This window comes from Caretta caretta, chromosome 2, assembly GCF_965140235.1.
Source record: "Caretta caretta isolate rCarCar2 chromosome 2, rCarCar1.hap1, whole genome shotgun sequence".
Taxonomy (NCBI): domain Eukaryota; kingdom Metazoa; phylum Chordata; order Testudines; family Cheloniidae; genus Caretta; species Caretta caretta.
In genome coordinates, this window is record NC_134207.1 from 263,446,275 (window position 1) to 263,460,087 (window position 13,813).

At 48.1% G+C, this 13,813-nt stretch overlaps 1 protein-coding gene across 1 annotated transcript in view; it reads left to right on the plus strand.

Moving 5' to 3' along the window:
- Nucleotides 1–391: 391 nt before the first annotated feature.
- The window catches only part of WNT9A (Wnt family member 9A), a 67,194-nt gene continuing 53,772 nt past the window's right edge, over nt 392–13,813 (plus strand). Inside the window, exon 1 of the mRNA XM_048837379.2 lies at nt 392–519. Coding sequence (XP_048693336.1) covers nt 425–519 — 95 coding nt within the window. The 5' untranslated portion in view covers nt 392–424. The remainder of the gene's footprint in view (nt 520–13,813) is intronic.

A 13,813-nucleotide genomic window follows, 5' to 3' on the forward strand; every position in this document is an offset into this window, starting at 1 on the left:
CACAACTGATTCTCACACTCACGCACAGTCTCTCCCTTACACACACACACACACACACACTCCGTGCCTCGATCACTCCCCTGCCTCTCAGGCCGCTATATCTGCCGGCCTCTTTCCCAGGGAGCTCCCGCCTGCCCCGTTGCAGCTGCTCCCAGCCCGCCCCTCACAGTCCCATGTGCCGGCCTCTGCTGGGGGCGGAGCCTGAGCCCCTAACCCCGCCCCCTCCTCAGTCGTCCCCGCCCCTCCCCGCAGAGCCCTCACGGCGTGTGGGCGTGGCCTGTGGGCGGGGCCGGCCCCCGCGGCCCCGCCCCGCTCCCGGCTGGGCACTCGCTGCCTCCCCGGCTATAAGAAGGCGGCTCGGGCAGCCGGAGCCTCATCGGGCTCTGCGGGGAAACGAGATGATCAGCCCTAGCGCTGCAGCAAAATGCTGGATGGACACCTCCTTCTGGGATGGCTCTCCTCCTGCGCGCTCCTAGTGCTGCTCGGCGGCGCCCCGGGACCCTCCGCCGCCTACTTCGGGTAGGTCCGCCGGGCGCCCCGGCCCCAACGCCGCACCCCCGCTTCCCCCCCGGACAGCTTCATCCGGCTCCCCCTGCACCCCCGCTTCCCCCCCGGACAGCTTCATCCGGCTCCCCCTGCACCCCCGCTTCCCCCCAGGGCGGCTCCCCCTGCACCCCCGCTTCCCCCCAGGGCAGTTTCATCCGGCACCCCAATGTAGCTTCCCCTGTACCCCAATTTCCCCAAGGCAGCTCCCCCGGCACCCCCATGAGGCTTCCGCCACTTCCGCGCGCCCTGCACCCCCGCTTGCCCCCAAGGCAGCTCCAACCTGCACCCTCACCTCAGTGAGGCCAGCGCCCCCCCTTCCCCCAGGCTGCATTCCGCCGCCCCTCCCCTGCACCCTTTCGGTGCCCCTGGCGCTCGCAGCCCTGCACCCACCGTCTCGCAAATAGCCCGTGAGCTCCCCTCGCTGCACCTTGCGCCCCCCCCCCCCAGCTCAGCGGCGCCCCGGGACCCTCCCGTCTCCTCCCCCGGGCCGGTCAGCCGGGGCGCCTCCCTCCATGGTCTAGTCCCCCGCACCCTCTGCAACTGCCCCCAGGACCAGGCGGGGGGCGCGCCGCCCTGGGCGTGCTGGGGCTGGCTGCAAAGGGCTTGGCTTGCGCCGGTCGTACTCGGGGGGGGTCGCCAAGGTGTCTGTCTCTGCCTCTCCAGGGCGGGGATGCTCCTTCTCTTGCCTGGTGCAAGGACTGTGTCAATGCCCCCCCCGCCCCCCCCACAACCCCTTCCTGGCCGCCTGGGGCGGGTCGAGGCCAGGGATCTAGCCCACATCTGGGCGCCTTCCCCTTGAGGCGAGATGCGAAGGCGTTTGGGAGCCAGTTCCCCTCACCCTGTACTGTGGCTGACCCACCCTGCGAGTTCTTGTAGCTGGCATCAGCTGGCCGGGGTGAGCCGGGGGCCAGCCCTGGGAGCCGGCGGAGTGTGTCCGCGTAGGCACAGAACAGCAGGGAGAGCAATCGGGTGTGTGGGGGGGTGTGTGTGGAAGGGACACAGACCGGACCCAGCCTCTCCTCCCCAATTCACCCCGCTATCGGCTGCTTCTGGTGGAGTCACCCGGCTCCGGGAGCCTTGCTCGTTGTCAAGCCCCTGGAAACCGGGCGCAGGACGTTGCTCGTCGTCTTGCATTTCCAGGTTGTCATTAATCCCCGGGAGTCTAGAAGCTGCAGGTTGTTGCTTGGGAGCTGTTTGTTTGTGTTTAAGTGGGATTCTCCCTCCCCCCCCCCCCCATTTCTCATAGCAATTTACAGCACTGAGTTGTATTCATGGCTCTTGTATTTGGCGTCTGCTTTGAATCTCTCCCTGTAGCCTGGGCAGACTGGCTGAGATCATTTGAACTGGGGTTTATTTAAAAATAAATAAATAGTGCTGATTCTGGAGTCTTATTTTGTCTTTCCTGTAATGTTTCGTGGAGGGTAGCAGTGCAGTCTCCAAGCTGATATTTTGCTTATGTTTGTGGTCCACCCTCCCCCACCCCCTTCCCTCTCTGCATACAGTGCAACTTCAGGGCACGACTTATACAATGGCAAAAGGCACGTTGGTGGGTCTGTCCTGGGGATCCAGCTGCTCCTGACTCCAGAGCTCTTCTGTTTAGGGGTCATGTAGCTTTGAAATCAAGTTACTCTTTGGTTTCACAAACAAAAGGTGACTTCCAAAAATTGGCAGTAGCTGGGAAAACTCTCTCTCTCTCTCTGTGTGTGTGAGAGGGAGTGATTTTGCTTTGGGATCTAGAGGATGGAGAAGGGATTTGCACACTCAGCGAGGTGTGGTTTTGTTGTTCAGTTGTCTAAACTTGCAGTACATCATGGGAAGCCCCCTTGAGGGATAAAAGCTCCTCTGTTCTTTTCCCCTCCCCCCACCCCCCAAGAAAATGACCATAAAACACACTGGCAAAATCCAGATGTTTACAAACTGTTTTATAGAAAAATAACTCACTCTCTAATTGTTTTTCCCTGGCTCGCTGTTCTATTAAAAGTGTCAGATCATTGCTATTATGCACCTCCTTTGATTTCCTGCCCCAGAAAGCACAGTTACAGAACAAGTTTTTCTTCCTGTATCTCAAGACCCTCTAGTCTCGAAGTGTTCATGTGGGTTTTTAAATGTAGCTTTTGAATTGGTATTTGTTTCTGGCTGGAACACCCCAGATTGGTCTGGTTCAGTGATTCTGGGTCTAATTTCCCAGCTTTTTCTCTTAAAGGAAGTGGAGTGACAATTGCACTCTGATTGGTGCGTGTATACCAAAGACCAGTAAGCTTGCTAGTGCTAGCAGAACCCTTTCTAGTCTGCAGGTTTTTGAACAGTGAGACGTAAAGTGTGGGGATTTTGGTTGGAGGTTTGCAGCTTTCACTGGTCTTGCATGCTGCTTAGGTGGCTTAGCGCTTACAAAGCTCAAGACTGGTTCCTGTTCCGCAGATTCCCCTGTAACAACAGCAAGCTCTCCTGGAATACACCTTTTCCTTGGCTACATGGTGCCTCTTGGCCCCCTCTCCTGCAGTGTGGATTTGGTGTGCGGCTAGCATGGGCGGACCCCTGACTTCCCTGCTCTTGTCACCTGTCACGCCTTCCCCAAGTTTTGAAGAGGGTGCTTTGCATGCAGTTTCACAGTTCCACCAGCAGAGGGTTCCGTCAACCCATGAATGGAGCTGTGGAGTTGGAGGGGCATTGACTGGCGGAGGCTTGCAGGTGTATCCTGTTCTCAAAGAAAATTAAATATTTTCATGGGAAAGCTTGCTTGGGGGGGGGGGGGTCTTCTCTGGGAGGATCCATTCTCTCAATACTCTGAATTGGAGTCTAAAGCTAATCATATGTAAGGAGGAAAAAGTACATTTCCCCCCCCGCCCCCCCATCTGCTTTCTTCTCCTGCTTTACCTCTGCGTCCTCCTGAAGACCTGGCTTTCCCTTTTAGCAATAGATCTCTCTATAATTCTTCCCATGTCAGTCACTGGGCTAAAACCTCACAGTGGCAAGATCAACTGGTCTCAGTAGAGAAATTTGAATTCAGACACTGAAGCAGTCGGGGCAGTTCAAGTCTTTTATGCTCTGTTAATCCTGGTATAGTTGCACTGCCGGTGGCTGGGGGAAGCATTGTGGGGTTATTTCTTGTCTTTTTCAAAGAATCTGTTTTGAAATGGGATCAGCTTGCAATGGGTAGAAGGAGCAGGATGGAGTGCAATCAGGAGAGCCAGTCCAGTAAACCAACATGAAATCTAATAGTGAGTCTAGCTTCTGTCTCTGGGGTTTGTATACTCCATCACCTTGAGCTACACAATCACCAGTGAGTGGTTTCCTAATGGAGCTGAGATTTCCTCTTCCAGTAAGACATGTCTATTGTCTTGCTCTGTGGTCTGGCAAACTTCTCAAAACACTGCTGCTTGCCTGCTCCCTTCCCAAACCCATGCTGTTTAACTTTTTGCTCCTGGGCTAGCTTCGTGAGGTAGGCCCTCTCCTTTTGTGATGGTTTCGTGGTAAGGGTCCTGCAGTCCCACGAGCACACTGAAGTTTGTGCCTTCTGCAAACTACATCACGCAGCATCTAAAATATCAGACAACGCTAAGCATTTGCAGTCTGGCTCTAATCTCTATGCTGACTGGGGATTGTTCCGAGATCTGTTTAAACCATGCTGTGCTAATGCTGTAGTGGAACAGGTAGTCTATTGCAGCTGTTAGGAGTAGCCTTTCCTAAAGTCTGCCTCCAATGGCCAGTTTAGATTATAGGCACTTCAAAACTAATAGTCTGGGTCAAGAGAAGGGCACAGTGAACATTGCACCTGACTTAATTCCAGATTCCCTTCTTGGTCTCAGGGAATTTCTTGCATTGCTGAGCAGAGGGGCTGTTTGTGTTGCTACTTGAATTCTCCAGACTGGGCTTGATTATTCTTAAGCATCTTGCGGGGTAGGTTGGGGAGGAAATGCTGGCTGTTCACCTGCTAGGTGAGCATCCCATTTTGCTGTGCAAAATGAAGTTTGCTTATGTTAATTAAGCATCTTTTCTGTTTGGTTAGAGCCCTGCAAATGATTAGCATCTGCTGCTAATACCTTCTTTATTAAGAGGACTAAAGCAGAGATCATGCTCACTGAGCCTCCTCACACACAGAAGAATATTCAATAACTGGGTTCATGGTCCTTGTTAATCCACAACAGTACATGATTTACAGAGTGTGCATGGAAGGTATACTTGAGTGTGCTGCACTCTTTAGTATGGGGACCCCTAAGGTTGCAAATGGAAGAGCTTCTGCTTTACAAGCCAGAATCAGGGTGAAAAGACAAGCCACAGGGCACTAGGTGGCTCTGACAAACATGAATGTGATCAATTGGCCCCTGCCAGGCAGCATGGGCTGTGTTTGACTCCCCTTGGCCCGAGTTGGAAAGCTGATCACCACCTCCCTTGCAAAGGTCTCCTGTGAGATTCTTCACTTAGGTATGAGACTAAAGTGAAAACTGCACTAAGGACCTATTCTCCAGGGAAATGCTGAGTCAATTCTGCTCCTAGATCTCTACCGGATTAACCAACATATACCCTCTTTCAGCATACTTGGGATTTACACCAGAGCAAAATCTGCCTCATCTTGTTGTTAGCACCTGCTTTTAAAGCACCAAGACGTCTAGTGTGACTCTAGCTTGGCCTCCAGCACCCACCCCTAAGTGGCAATGCTTCTCTTTTGGCTGTTAAAACTGACTTCACTTCTTTGTGGAGCCTTTCCTAGGAGACGTAAACATCTCAGCAGTGATTCTTTAAAGTCTCCATGCAGAGAGGGGTGAACTGCAGGCGGCCGTGTTAAACAGATGTCACCCGGGAGCTCCCAACTTGGCTGCTCCGTTCCGCAGTCCGAAAAGGAATTGAGACAGCTGTGGATGATGCCTTCTCTTCCCTCTTCCTCTCTTCTTCCCCCCCCCCCCGCATTCCACCCAAACGAATCGTTTCAGGGAAAGAATTCGGTGTTTCCAAATGGGTGGCCTACCCAGTAATTAGTGCCACTGGGACAGAAATTGTGCATGGTTACATGTTAACGAGATTGTGTCAGCAGGCAGTAGCGCTGGTGTCTGCTCGCCTGCAAAGGAGAGACTGCAGAAGTAGCAGGATGGTCTAGCAAGGCTGAAGAGTGTCCCTCTAGAATGTAGAATTCAGGTTGATGGTATGAACACAATGGGGGGGGGGGCTCCTTAATTTTCTTCTCTGGATTCCTGAAGGCCCCTCTCTTGAGACCGATCCACTGGGAATTGTAGAGTACCTGAAAAGTGGTGAAGGAGGGAGAAAATATAGCCTGTTTTTCCTTATCTTAGTTCATCAAAGTTCCTTGCTTTGTGTACATGCTATATTGTAGAAGACTCTCTTAATTACTAGAATAACACAAGACCGTGTTTGTAGTCCTCTGGTTATACCATGTTCTGTCCATGAAACTCAAAGAGCTTTACAAAGGCGGGTCAACATTATCCTGTAACAGAAAGAAAAGGCATAAGCTGTTTTGCCTGACGTTGGACTACCAATCTGTAGCAGATTGGAACTTGGATCTCATGACTCCTGTCCCTTTAATCCTAAGTCTCTTCTTCCACTTGGGGGAGGAGAAGCAGGTGTTTTGTCAACTGATGTGCTTAGTGTAATATTAGATTGGAAGTGGCTGGTCACAAATGTTGTTCCTGGAGTGATGGTGAAGGTGTGCTGCCCAAACAAGTCTGAATTCAGGCACTAGAGATGGAAAGAATATATGGTGGTGGCCCAAGGAAGCCTAACAAGCTTATTCCAAGAGTACTCAAGTGTATTTAAATGGAATACTCTAATCTGTGCTGATAGGGCCTCAGCTGGAGTATTGTGTCCAGTTTTGGGTGCCACATTTCAGGAAAGATGTGGACAAACTGGAGGAAGTCCAGAGAAGAACAACAAATGATTAAAGGTCTAGAAAACATGAACACCCCGCCCCCCATGGAAAGATTGGAAAAAATGGGTTTAAATCTAGAGCAGAGAAGACTGGGGCGGGGGGGGGCGGCATGATAGTGCCTTTTCAAGGACATAAAAGGCTGCTCCAAGGAGATGGGTGAAAAATTGTTCTTCTTAATGTCTGAGGATAGGACAAGAGGCAATGGACTTAAATTGCAGCAAGGGAGGTTTTGGTTGGACTTTCCAACTGTCGGGGTGATGAAGCACTGGAACAAATTGCTTAGGGAGGTTGTGGAATCTGTCACTGGAGGCTCTTAAGAACAGGTTAGACAAACACCTGTCAGGGGTGGTCTAGATAATACTTAGTCGTGCCATGAGAGCAGGGGACTGGAGTAGATGACCTCTTGAGGTCCCTTCCAATCCTATGGTTCTATGAACACTGGGTAGGGGAGAAAGACCTGTGATGACAGAAGAGGAGTCTGCCAAGGGAAGTGTGTGTGTGGGGGGAGGGAATCTTCCTCCCTTGTGTCTGTATGACTGACTTCATGAAGTCTAGAGCAGTGGTTCTCAACTTAATGGGGTGACTGATCATTAAGGCCAGTCATGTGTGCCACGCTACTACAGGTGAGTAGGAAGCAGAGGTGGCTGTTAGGCCCTGGTGTGTGTTTTGGTTCTGAGATCAGCTAGGGTTTTTCTGCCAATAGTCTGTCATCAGATCTGTCCCACTGCAAACACTTGACAAGGCAAGGTAATAACATTCAATAACAGTTGTGTTAGTGGTGTCCATCTTGACAGACCCCAATGTTCTTCGCAAACCTCACTGACCTGTACTCTACACATGGATTGCTATAGCTACCTCTGGGGTCAGGGCAGGCTGGCTGGGTCAGAGGCCAGCACTACAAGCACTTGCTGCTCAGGAATGCCTTCTCTGGCCCCAGATGCAGGCTGACTCTCCTTCCACATCCCAGGGGATGTCCTATAACCACCTTTGGTGCTTCTCCTGCATCTGCAATGTGGAGTGACTTCCCCTACCCCGGTTCACTCCAATGTTCAGAACTACTTACTGGTCCATAAGCATTTCTGTCCTGGCAGGCCAAGAAACACTTGCCCTTTTAGTTTGGGTATTGCCTGGTACTGGTACTCTTACCAAGTGGTCCCACAGAAGTCATGAGACTGTCTGGATACCTGCATACTTCTGTCCATTATAGCACCTTGGGTAATAAACAAAATTAAGGATTCTATTTCTTTGTCTCCAGTTGCCAAAGTCAATGTAAACATACTCTAAATATCCTAATTACCTTTCCATTTAGGGAATTTCTGTAGCTGACATTGGATGGTGGTGTGATCTAGGGAAAGTGGTGCATAGACTCAAGGTGTTACCTATGCTGCAAGTTCTTGAACTGTGGTATAGACTATGGACTAGTTATAACACACTCAGGCCTGTACTTTTGACAAGTACCATAGGCTCTTTCATCTTTCTCTAGAGTGAAACGCAGCAGCTGTTTAGAAAAATGAGCTATGATGGCAAGTGAGGAATACTGTATCCAGTTGAAACTACAGCTGGAATTTATATAGGCAGAATGTAATTCCCCAAATTGGAATCTGGCCAGGAATGTGGGTCTAACACCCCTCAATGCTGTTTAATGCTTCTATGGCACTCTTTAATGGTCCCAGTGGTCCATACAGAGGTCTCAATCCTCCAGACCCAAATGTGTGGTCTTGGAATCCAAACAAGGACAACACGCAAAAGTAGTACAAGAGGGAACTGGGAAAGGGTGAGAGATTCTCTAGTCCCTTTACTACATGGGACATCGGTTCAAGACTTTGCCTTTCCTCACATTTACTCCCATGAAGTACAAGGAAGAAGCATTTGGTTTGGTCCTGAGCTGGAATAGTAGTTTCTTCACTCCCTTTTAAAATGAGTGAGGTGCATGTGTGGGTTTTTTTATGGATATGATCAACAAACCATGATCTCCAGCTTCCAAATTGTAGGCCTTGACCTGGGTGAATTCAAGAAGCCGCTTTTAACGACCCCCCTCCCCCCCCCCCGCAGAGGGAACCACTTACACAGGAGCAGATGATGAAGATGGAATCATTTACATTTTAGCCTACCTAACAGGAGTACTGGACTGTATTTGCAAAGTGCCCTGAAGGTGGAGCTGATTGGGGTGGGGGGCTGCTAACCTATTCCTGTGGCTCTTTGGCAGTGTACACTGGTAAATTCTGGCCCCTTCTCACCCCAGGCTTGGAGGGCAGCTCTTGCCCACATACCTGATGGAGTCTGACCTTAATGGACTTGCTGTTGCCACAGCAGCACCTGAAGGCCAGTGTTTTCAGACCTGGATGCACAAATCCACATGTGGGTGCTTAACTTCCTAGGATCTATCAGCTCCCTCTGCCAGAAGTGTGCAAGGCGATCTGGGAAAGGTTGCCCTACAGCCTTGGGAGAGGAAGGATGGCCCTGCACTTCAGGAGGCCTGGGTTCAATTCCTGGATCTACCACTTTTTTTATTGCCTCAATTTCCCTTCTGTAGATGGGGGCTAATGCTTTTTCCTCTTACCCTGATGTTCAGCACCTGAGTAGGTAACCTTGCTTACAGCACCTAGTACAACCGGGCACCAAATTGGCTGGGGCTTCTAGGTGCAACTGTCCTCCACTCCTTAAGGAGGAGATCAGCAGCTCTGAGGAGTTTAGTGTCTGACTCAGCAGGGTCTTTTCTTTCATGGAGCTGGCTATGCAGAACTTGACACTTGAAATCTTTAGGACTCTGGTCTCCTGGTGGAGGGCCAGGTCAATGATTAACTTGCTTTTTGGAAGCTGCTAATCACAATTAAAGGAAGTCCAGTTTGCAGCCTTACAACCCCAATTCAGAAAGCTCATGTGTGTAATTATTAAAGGGCTCATGCTTTATCGCCACATAACCAAGTTGCCTAAAACTTATTCAGTGGCTGGTAATTGAATTAAGTTGCAGGGTGGGTTGGTGGGGCTGTGAACAGAAGGGGCTTGAACTGAACAAAGACAAACCTGATACATTCAGAATGGGGAACTATCGCGCCAGACTCTAGGTCATGTCAACGTTTGCTTGTCCCCCTCCCATTAGTTCATTGCTAGCTCAAGGAAAACACTTTGTAGCACAGGATGCTCTGCTGGGCTAACCAACATCAGTGATGCCCTTTTAGGGCAGAAGGGAGGAAAATTGGGGGTACTTCTAGGATAGATTTCTTTCTCCTGTATTTGAGGAGATGGTGAGACTGGAAAAGCAACTGAGGTAGAAGTGCATTGATCAAACTCCCGGTGCAATGCTTTGGCCAAAAGGGCTGTTACAGTACTTGGCTGTATAACTTGGGGGAGTACTAAGCATGAAGAGGTGAGATTCCCATCATACATGGCATGGAGGATTCCACTACTGCAATCTCTGCAGTTCTGACATCTACCCTAAATAGGATGGTAAATAAGGAAAGGATCAGGGAAGAGTAGCGCACAAGATTCATAGTCTGGAAAATGCCCCTCTACACAACTAAGAGCTCAAGCTTCTGCAATAATCAGAGAAGGTTAAAAGGTGGGTCGATCAGTCCAGACAGTATCTACGCAGGGAGAAGACCTCCTCAAAGTTGAGGATGCTCTAACCTAGCAGACATAAGAGCCGATGGATGGATGGCTTCACCTGCCAGCCAAATTGGAAGTACAGTGCAGACTGTTCAGTGTGGGTAATTAACACTGTAGCAGCTTCCCAAAGGATGGGGTGAATTCAGTTACTGAACTTGAGGCAGGAATTGCTGTGTGAAGTTGTGGGCTTGGTCATGCCACCACATCATGGTCCCTCTTAGCCTTTAAATCTACAGCTCTCAGCATAAGCATCTTTAGCTGTTGTCACAGTGCAGTAAGTGAGGCTGTCTCCTCCTGAATGGAGATGACACCAATCAACCTTGAGACTTCTAGGGACTGACCCCAAAGTCACTTGAAAAGCTCCCATTCACTTGAGTGCTTTGCATGAGACCCCTAGTGAACATGAGTCTCATGAAAGATTCCATAGATCACCTTATATTCTGCTCCAATTTAGTGTGGTACAAGCCAGCAGAGCTAACTGACTCTTAAAATGGAGTGACAGAATCTCGCCAGTCAAATCCAATGTGGGGAGCAGGCATTCACGTTTGTGCTACCTCTCCCTCCCCCTCATAGTAATAGTGATGGATAAACACAAAGGGAGGAAACCATTTTTTAACCCTCCCTGCCCATGTTAAGCATCTGATCTTAATTCTCAACTGAGATGGAAAACTTGATCTAAAGGCTTGGAACTGCTTATGAAGAAGCACCCTTCCCCATGTCGCCTGAGGCTTGTTTATTGCTAGTATCCTGCTAATACCACATGCCACTGTCTGAATCTGCAAGCAAAACCGTCCAGAAATGCACATCAGTGGGTGGCCCTTAGGTTCTAAGTGGGGCAGCTGGGTCGGACACTGTAGCACAATATAGTATCTAGAAGCTTGTGATCTAAAGCTACATCTTAGACCACATGGTGGCAGAGACCCTGTGATGTGCTCTGAAGACTGTACCCCTACCAAATACTGAGCATTAGGTAGCCCTGGTTGTAACCAGCCAATATACACGTGTCCACTTACTCATCCTGATCTGTCAGATCCCACTGCTGGAGAACTAGTCCAAGTCAAATGACAGGTTTCAGAGTAGTAGCCGTGTTAGTCTGTATTCGCAAAAAGAAAAGGAGTACTTGTGCTTTTCTTTTTGCAAATACAGACTTACACGGCTGCTACTCTGAAACCTGTCATTATGCAAGGCACTGAATTTAGCCGTATGGAGTGGAAATCTATCAACTTCATGAAAAAACTCAAGGTGCCACAAGTACTCCTTTTCTTTCTCCAATTCCAGTGGACTGTGAGATAAAAGCTAAATATCTTAAATGCAACTGTCTTTGTTTAAAACAAACTTTCATTTGGGAGGCTGGGGAGTAGGAGGATAAAACCTTTAAGGCAGAAATTTTGATTTTCATTGGAAGGGGTAAAGTGTTAGCCTACGTATTTCTTTTAGACCAGAATTTTCAAAGGAGTCTATGGGAGCTAGACTGGCTTGAAAATCCTGACGACAAAGTCCAAAAAAAGTTCCTAGCTCTTTAGAGCCTTATGTGTTTTTGTATAATATAGATCATAAAAGCCAAGTGCTAAGGAACCATTCCAGTATCTAAAATAGATCAAGATAACCCAGTCAGAAATCATTTAGTTCTGTATCTCTCATCCTTTTTTAATGTCAAAGATGCTGCAAAATGAGCTGTCATGTTTCTACAAAATTTAGTTCTGTCACAGAACTCCCTTTTTACTTCTAAAACTAGATGGCAAAATAAACGATTTGACTGCGCTTTATGACTGCATGAATATGAAATCTAGATCCAGAATCTGAACTTTGCTGGATGAAAAGCTGATCTTGGTTAAAATCTCAGACCTTTTTAATCTACCACAGTAAGCTCTACTCCTTATGGTAGCAGCACAGTGCAAAGTAGTAACTAGAACAGGGAGTATTTCATGACTTTACATAAACATATTGGCTAAACTCAAGGGAATTGCTCTGGCATATGGAAAAATCAGAGTAGCTTTTTATATAGTGTTACAAACAACTTCATATTTGAAATGGTCAAAACAACTTTCTGACATGTGTAGTTCTTTGCTTTTGCTTCCAGTATTAAATCATTTTTCCAGAAGAGTCAAGGGTGGGGAGCTATCTTTACAAAAACTTGGGGTGAGGGGAATAATTTAAAAAATATACTTGCGCTTTCCCAAGGGTTGCAAATAGGCAAAGATACATAGTAGATATTCTATGAGCATGTCTAAACTGGAATAGATCTGGTGTTAAAGCTCTTAGTTTGTACTTACTTGGAATGCAAACACTGCATCACCTTTCATGATGAGACAGATCCTTATGGTATTACTACACAGATCCCAAGTCAACCCTCTTTATATTAAGACTAACAAGTCTTCATTAGAAGTCTAGATTGCTCATTCACCAGCTCTTACAGGATGAGACTGGAAGAAAAGTCACATTGGTCTGGTTTTTATTGACCTAACCATCCAGCAGAGCTACAAGATCATTGATAAGTATCTAGGGAAGACTGGAATAAAAACTCCTTTTGACAATGAGTAGCTGCTGCAAAAATGCTTCCTTAAACTGGGGGGGAGGTGGTGACAGAAGGCTTCAAAAACTGAAGTTATTTAGTTACACTATACCTAGTGGGTGGCTATGTAACAACTGTCCCGTCACTGTTGTGGAAGGATATGAGAAACTGTGCATTGACCTTCAAGGATGGAGCATTCAGGAGCTTAGAATGGGCACATTGTCTCCTGGGTCCTTCAAAGAACTGTAGAATGTATACTATAGCCCATCTCTCAAGGGAAGTAGACCTAGGCCATGGGGTTCTGGCATTCTGGACCAGAAAATATCTGAGAGGGAGCACTTTCATTGGGGGCAGCAGCAGGTGAATTAAGTGGCTTTTCCCTCCTCTAATGTGAATCCACCCACATAATCCTTGCTCCTTCCATGGAGCACCAATGAGTTTATCACTTGGGTACCTTAGTCCACTCTAAGGAATAACATTGTCACTAATTCTGATCCAGTGAAGATCTCACTGCTTGGAGAAGGCTTTGTTAAATTTTTAAGGGAGAAACTTTCTAACGTGCCTCCATGATTTTAGCCACAAGTCCTCTTGTGAATCTGTGGGATTTGTGCTCCTATATCTTAAACATTCCTGAAATATTTCACCCACCCCAGTATCCTCACCTCAATCTGTTGGTCATTCTAACCTGGTATAAGCAGAGGCTCTCATTGATTTCAGCTGTTTTGTAAACTTGTGCCTGGATAGGTTTGAGATGAGCCAATTCATTCTTAGGAACCCTGTTAGGGTAAGCACCAGTCAGACACCTCAAGCTCCATCTTCATGAGGTGCCTTATTTATGGCTGTTTCTGTTGCCAATCAGCTGCATAAAAGATTCCTGAATTTAAAATTCCACAGCTGTGTGAGACCCATATGAGGGGAGATTAAGAGTGAGACTTCATCTTGGAAAAGAGACCACTAAGGGGGGATACGATGGTCTCTAAAATCATGACTGGTGTGGAGAAAGTAAATGAAGTGTTCTTTACTTCTTGCCATAACACAAGAACCAGGGGTCACCCAATGAAATTAATAGGCAGTAGGTTTAAACCAAACAAAAGGAAGTATTTCATCATACAAAGCACAGTCAACCTCTGGAACTCCTTGCTAGAGGATATTGTGAAGGCCAAGATTATAACTGAGTGCAAAAAGGAACTAGATAAGTTCATGGAGGATAGGTCCATCAATGGCTATTAGCCAGGATGGGCAGGGATGGTGTCCCTAGCCTCTGTTTGCTA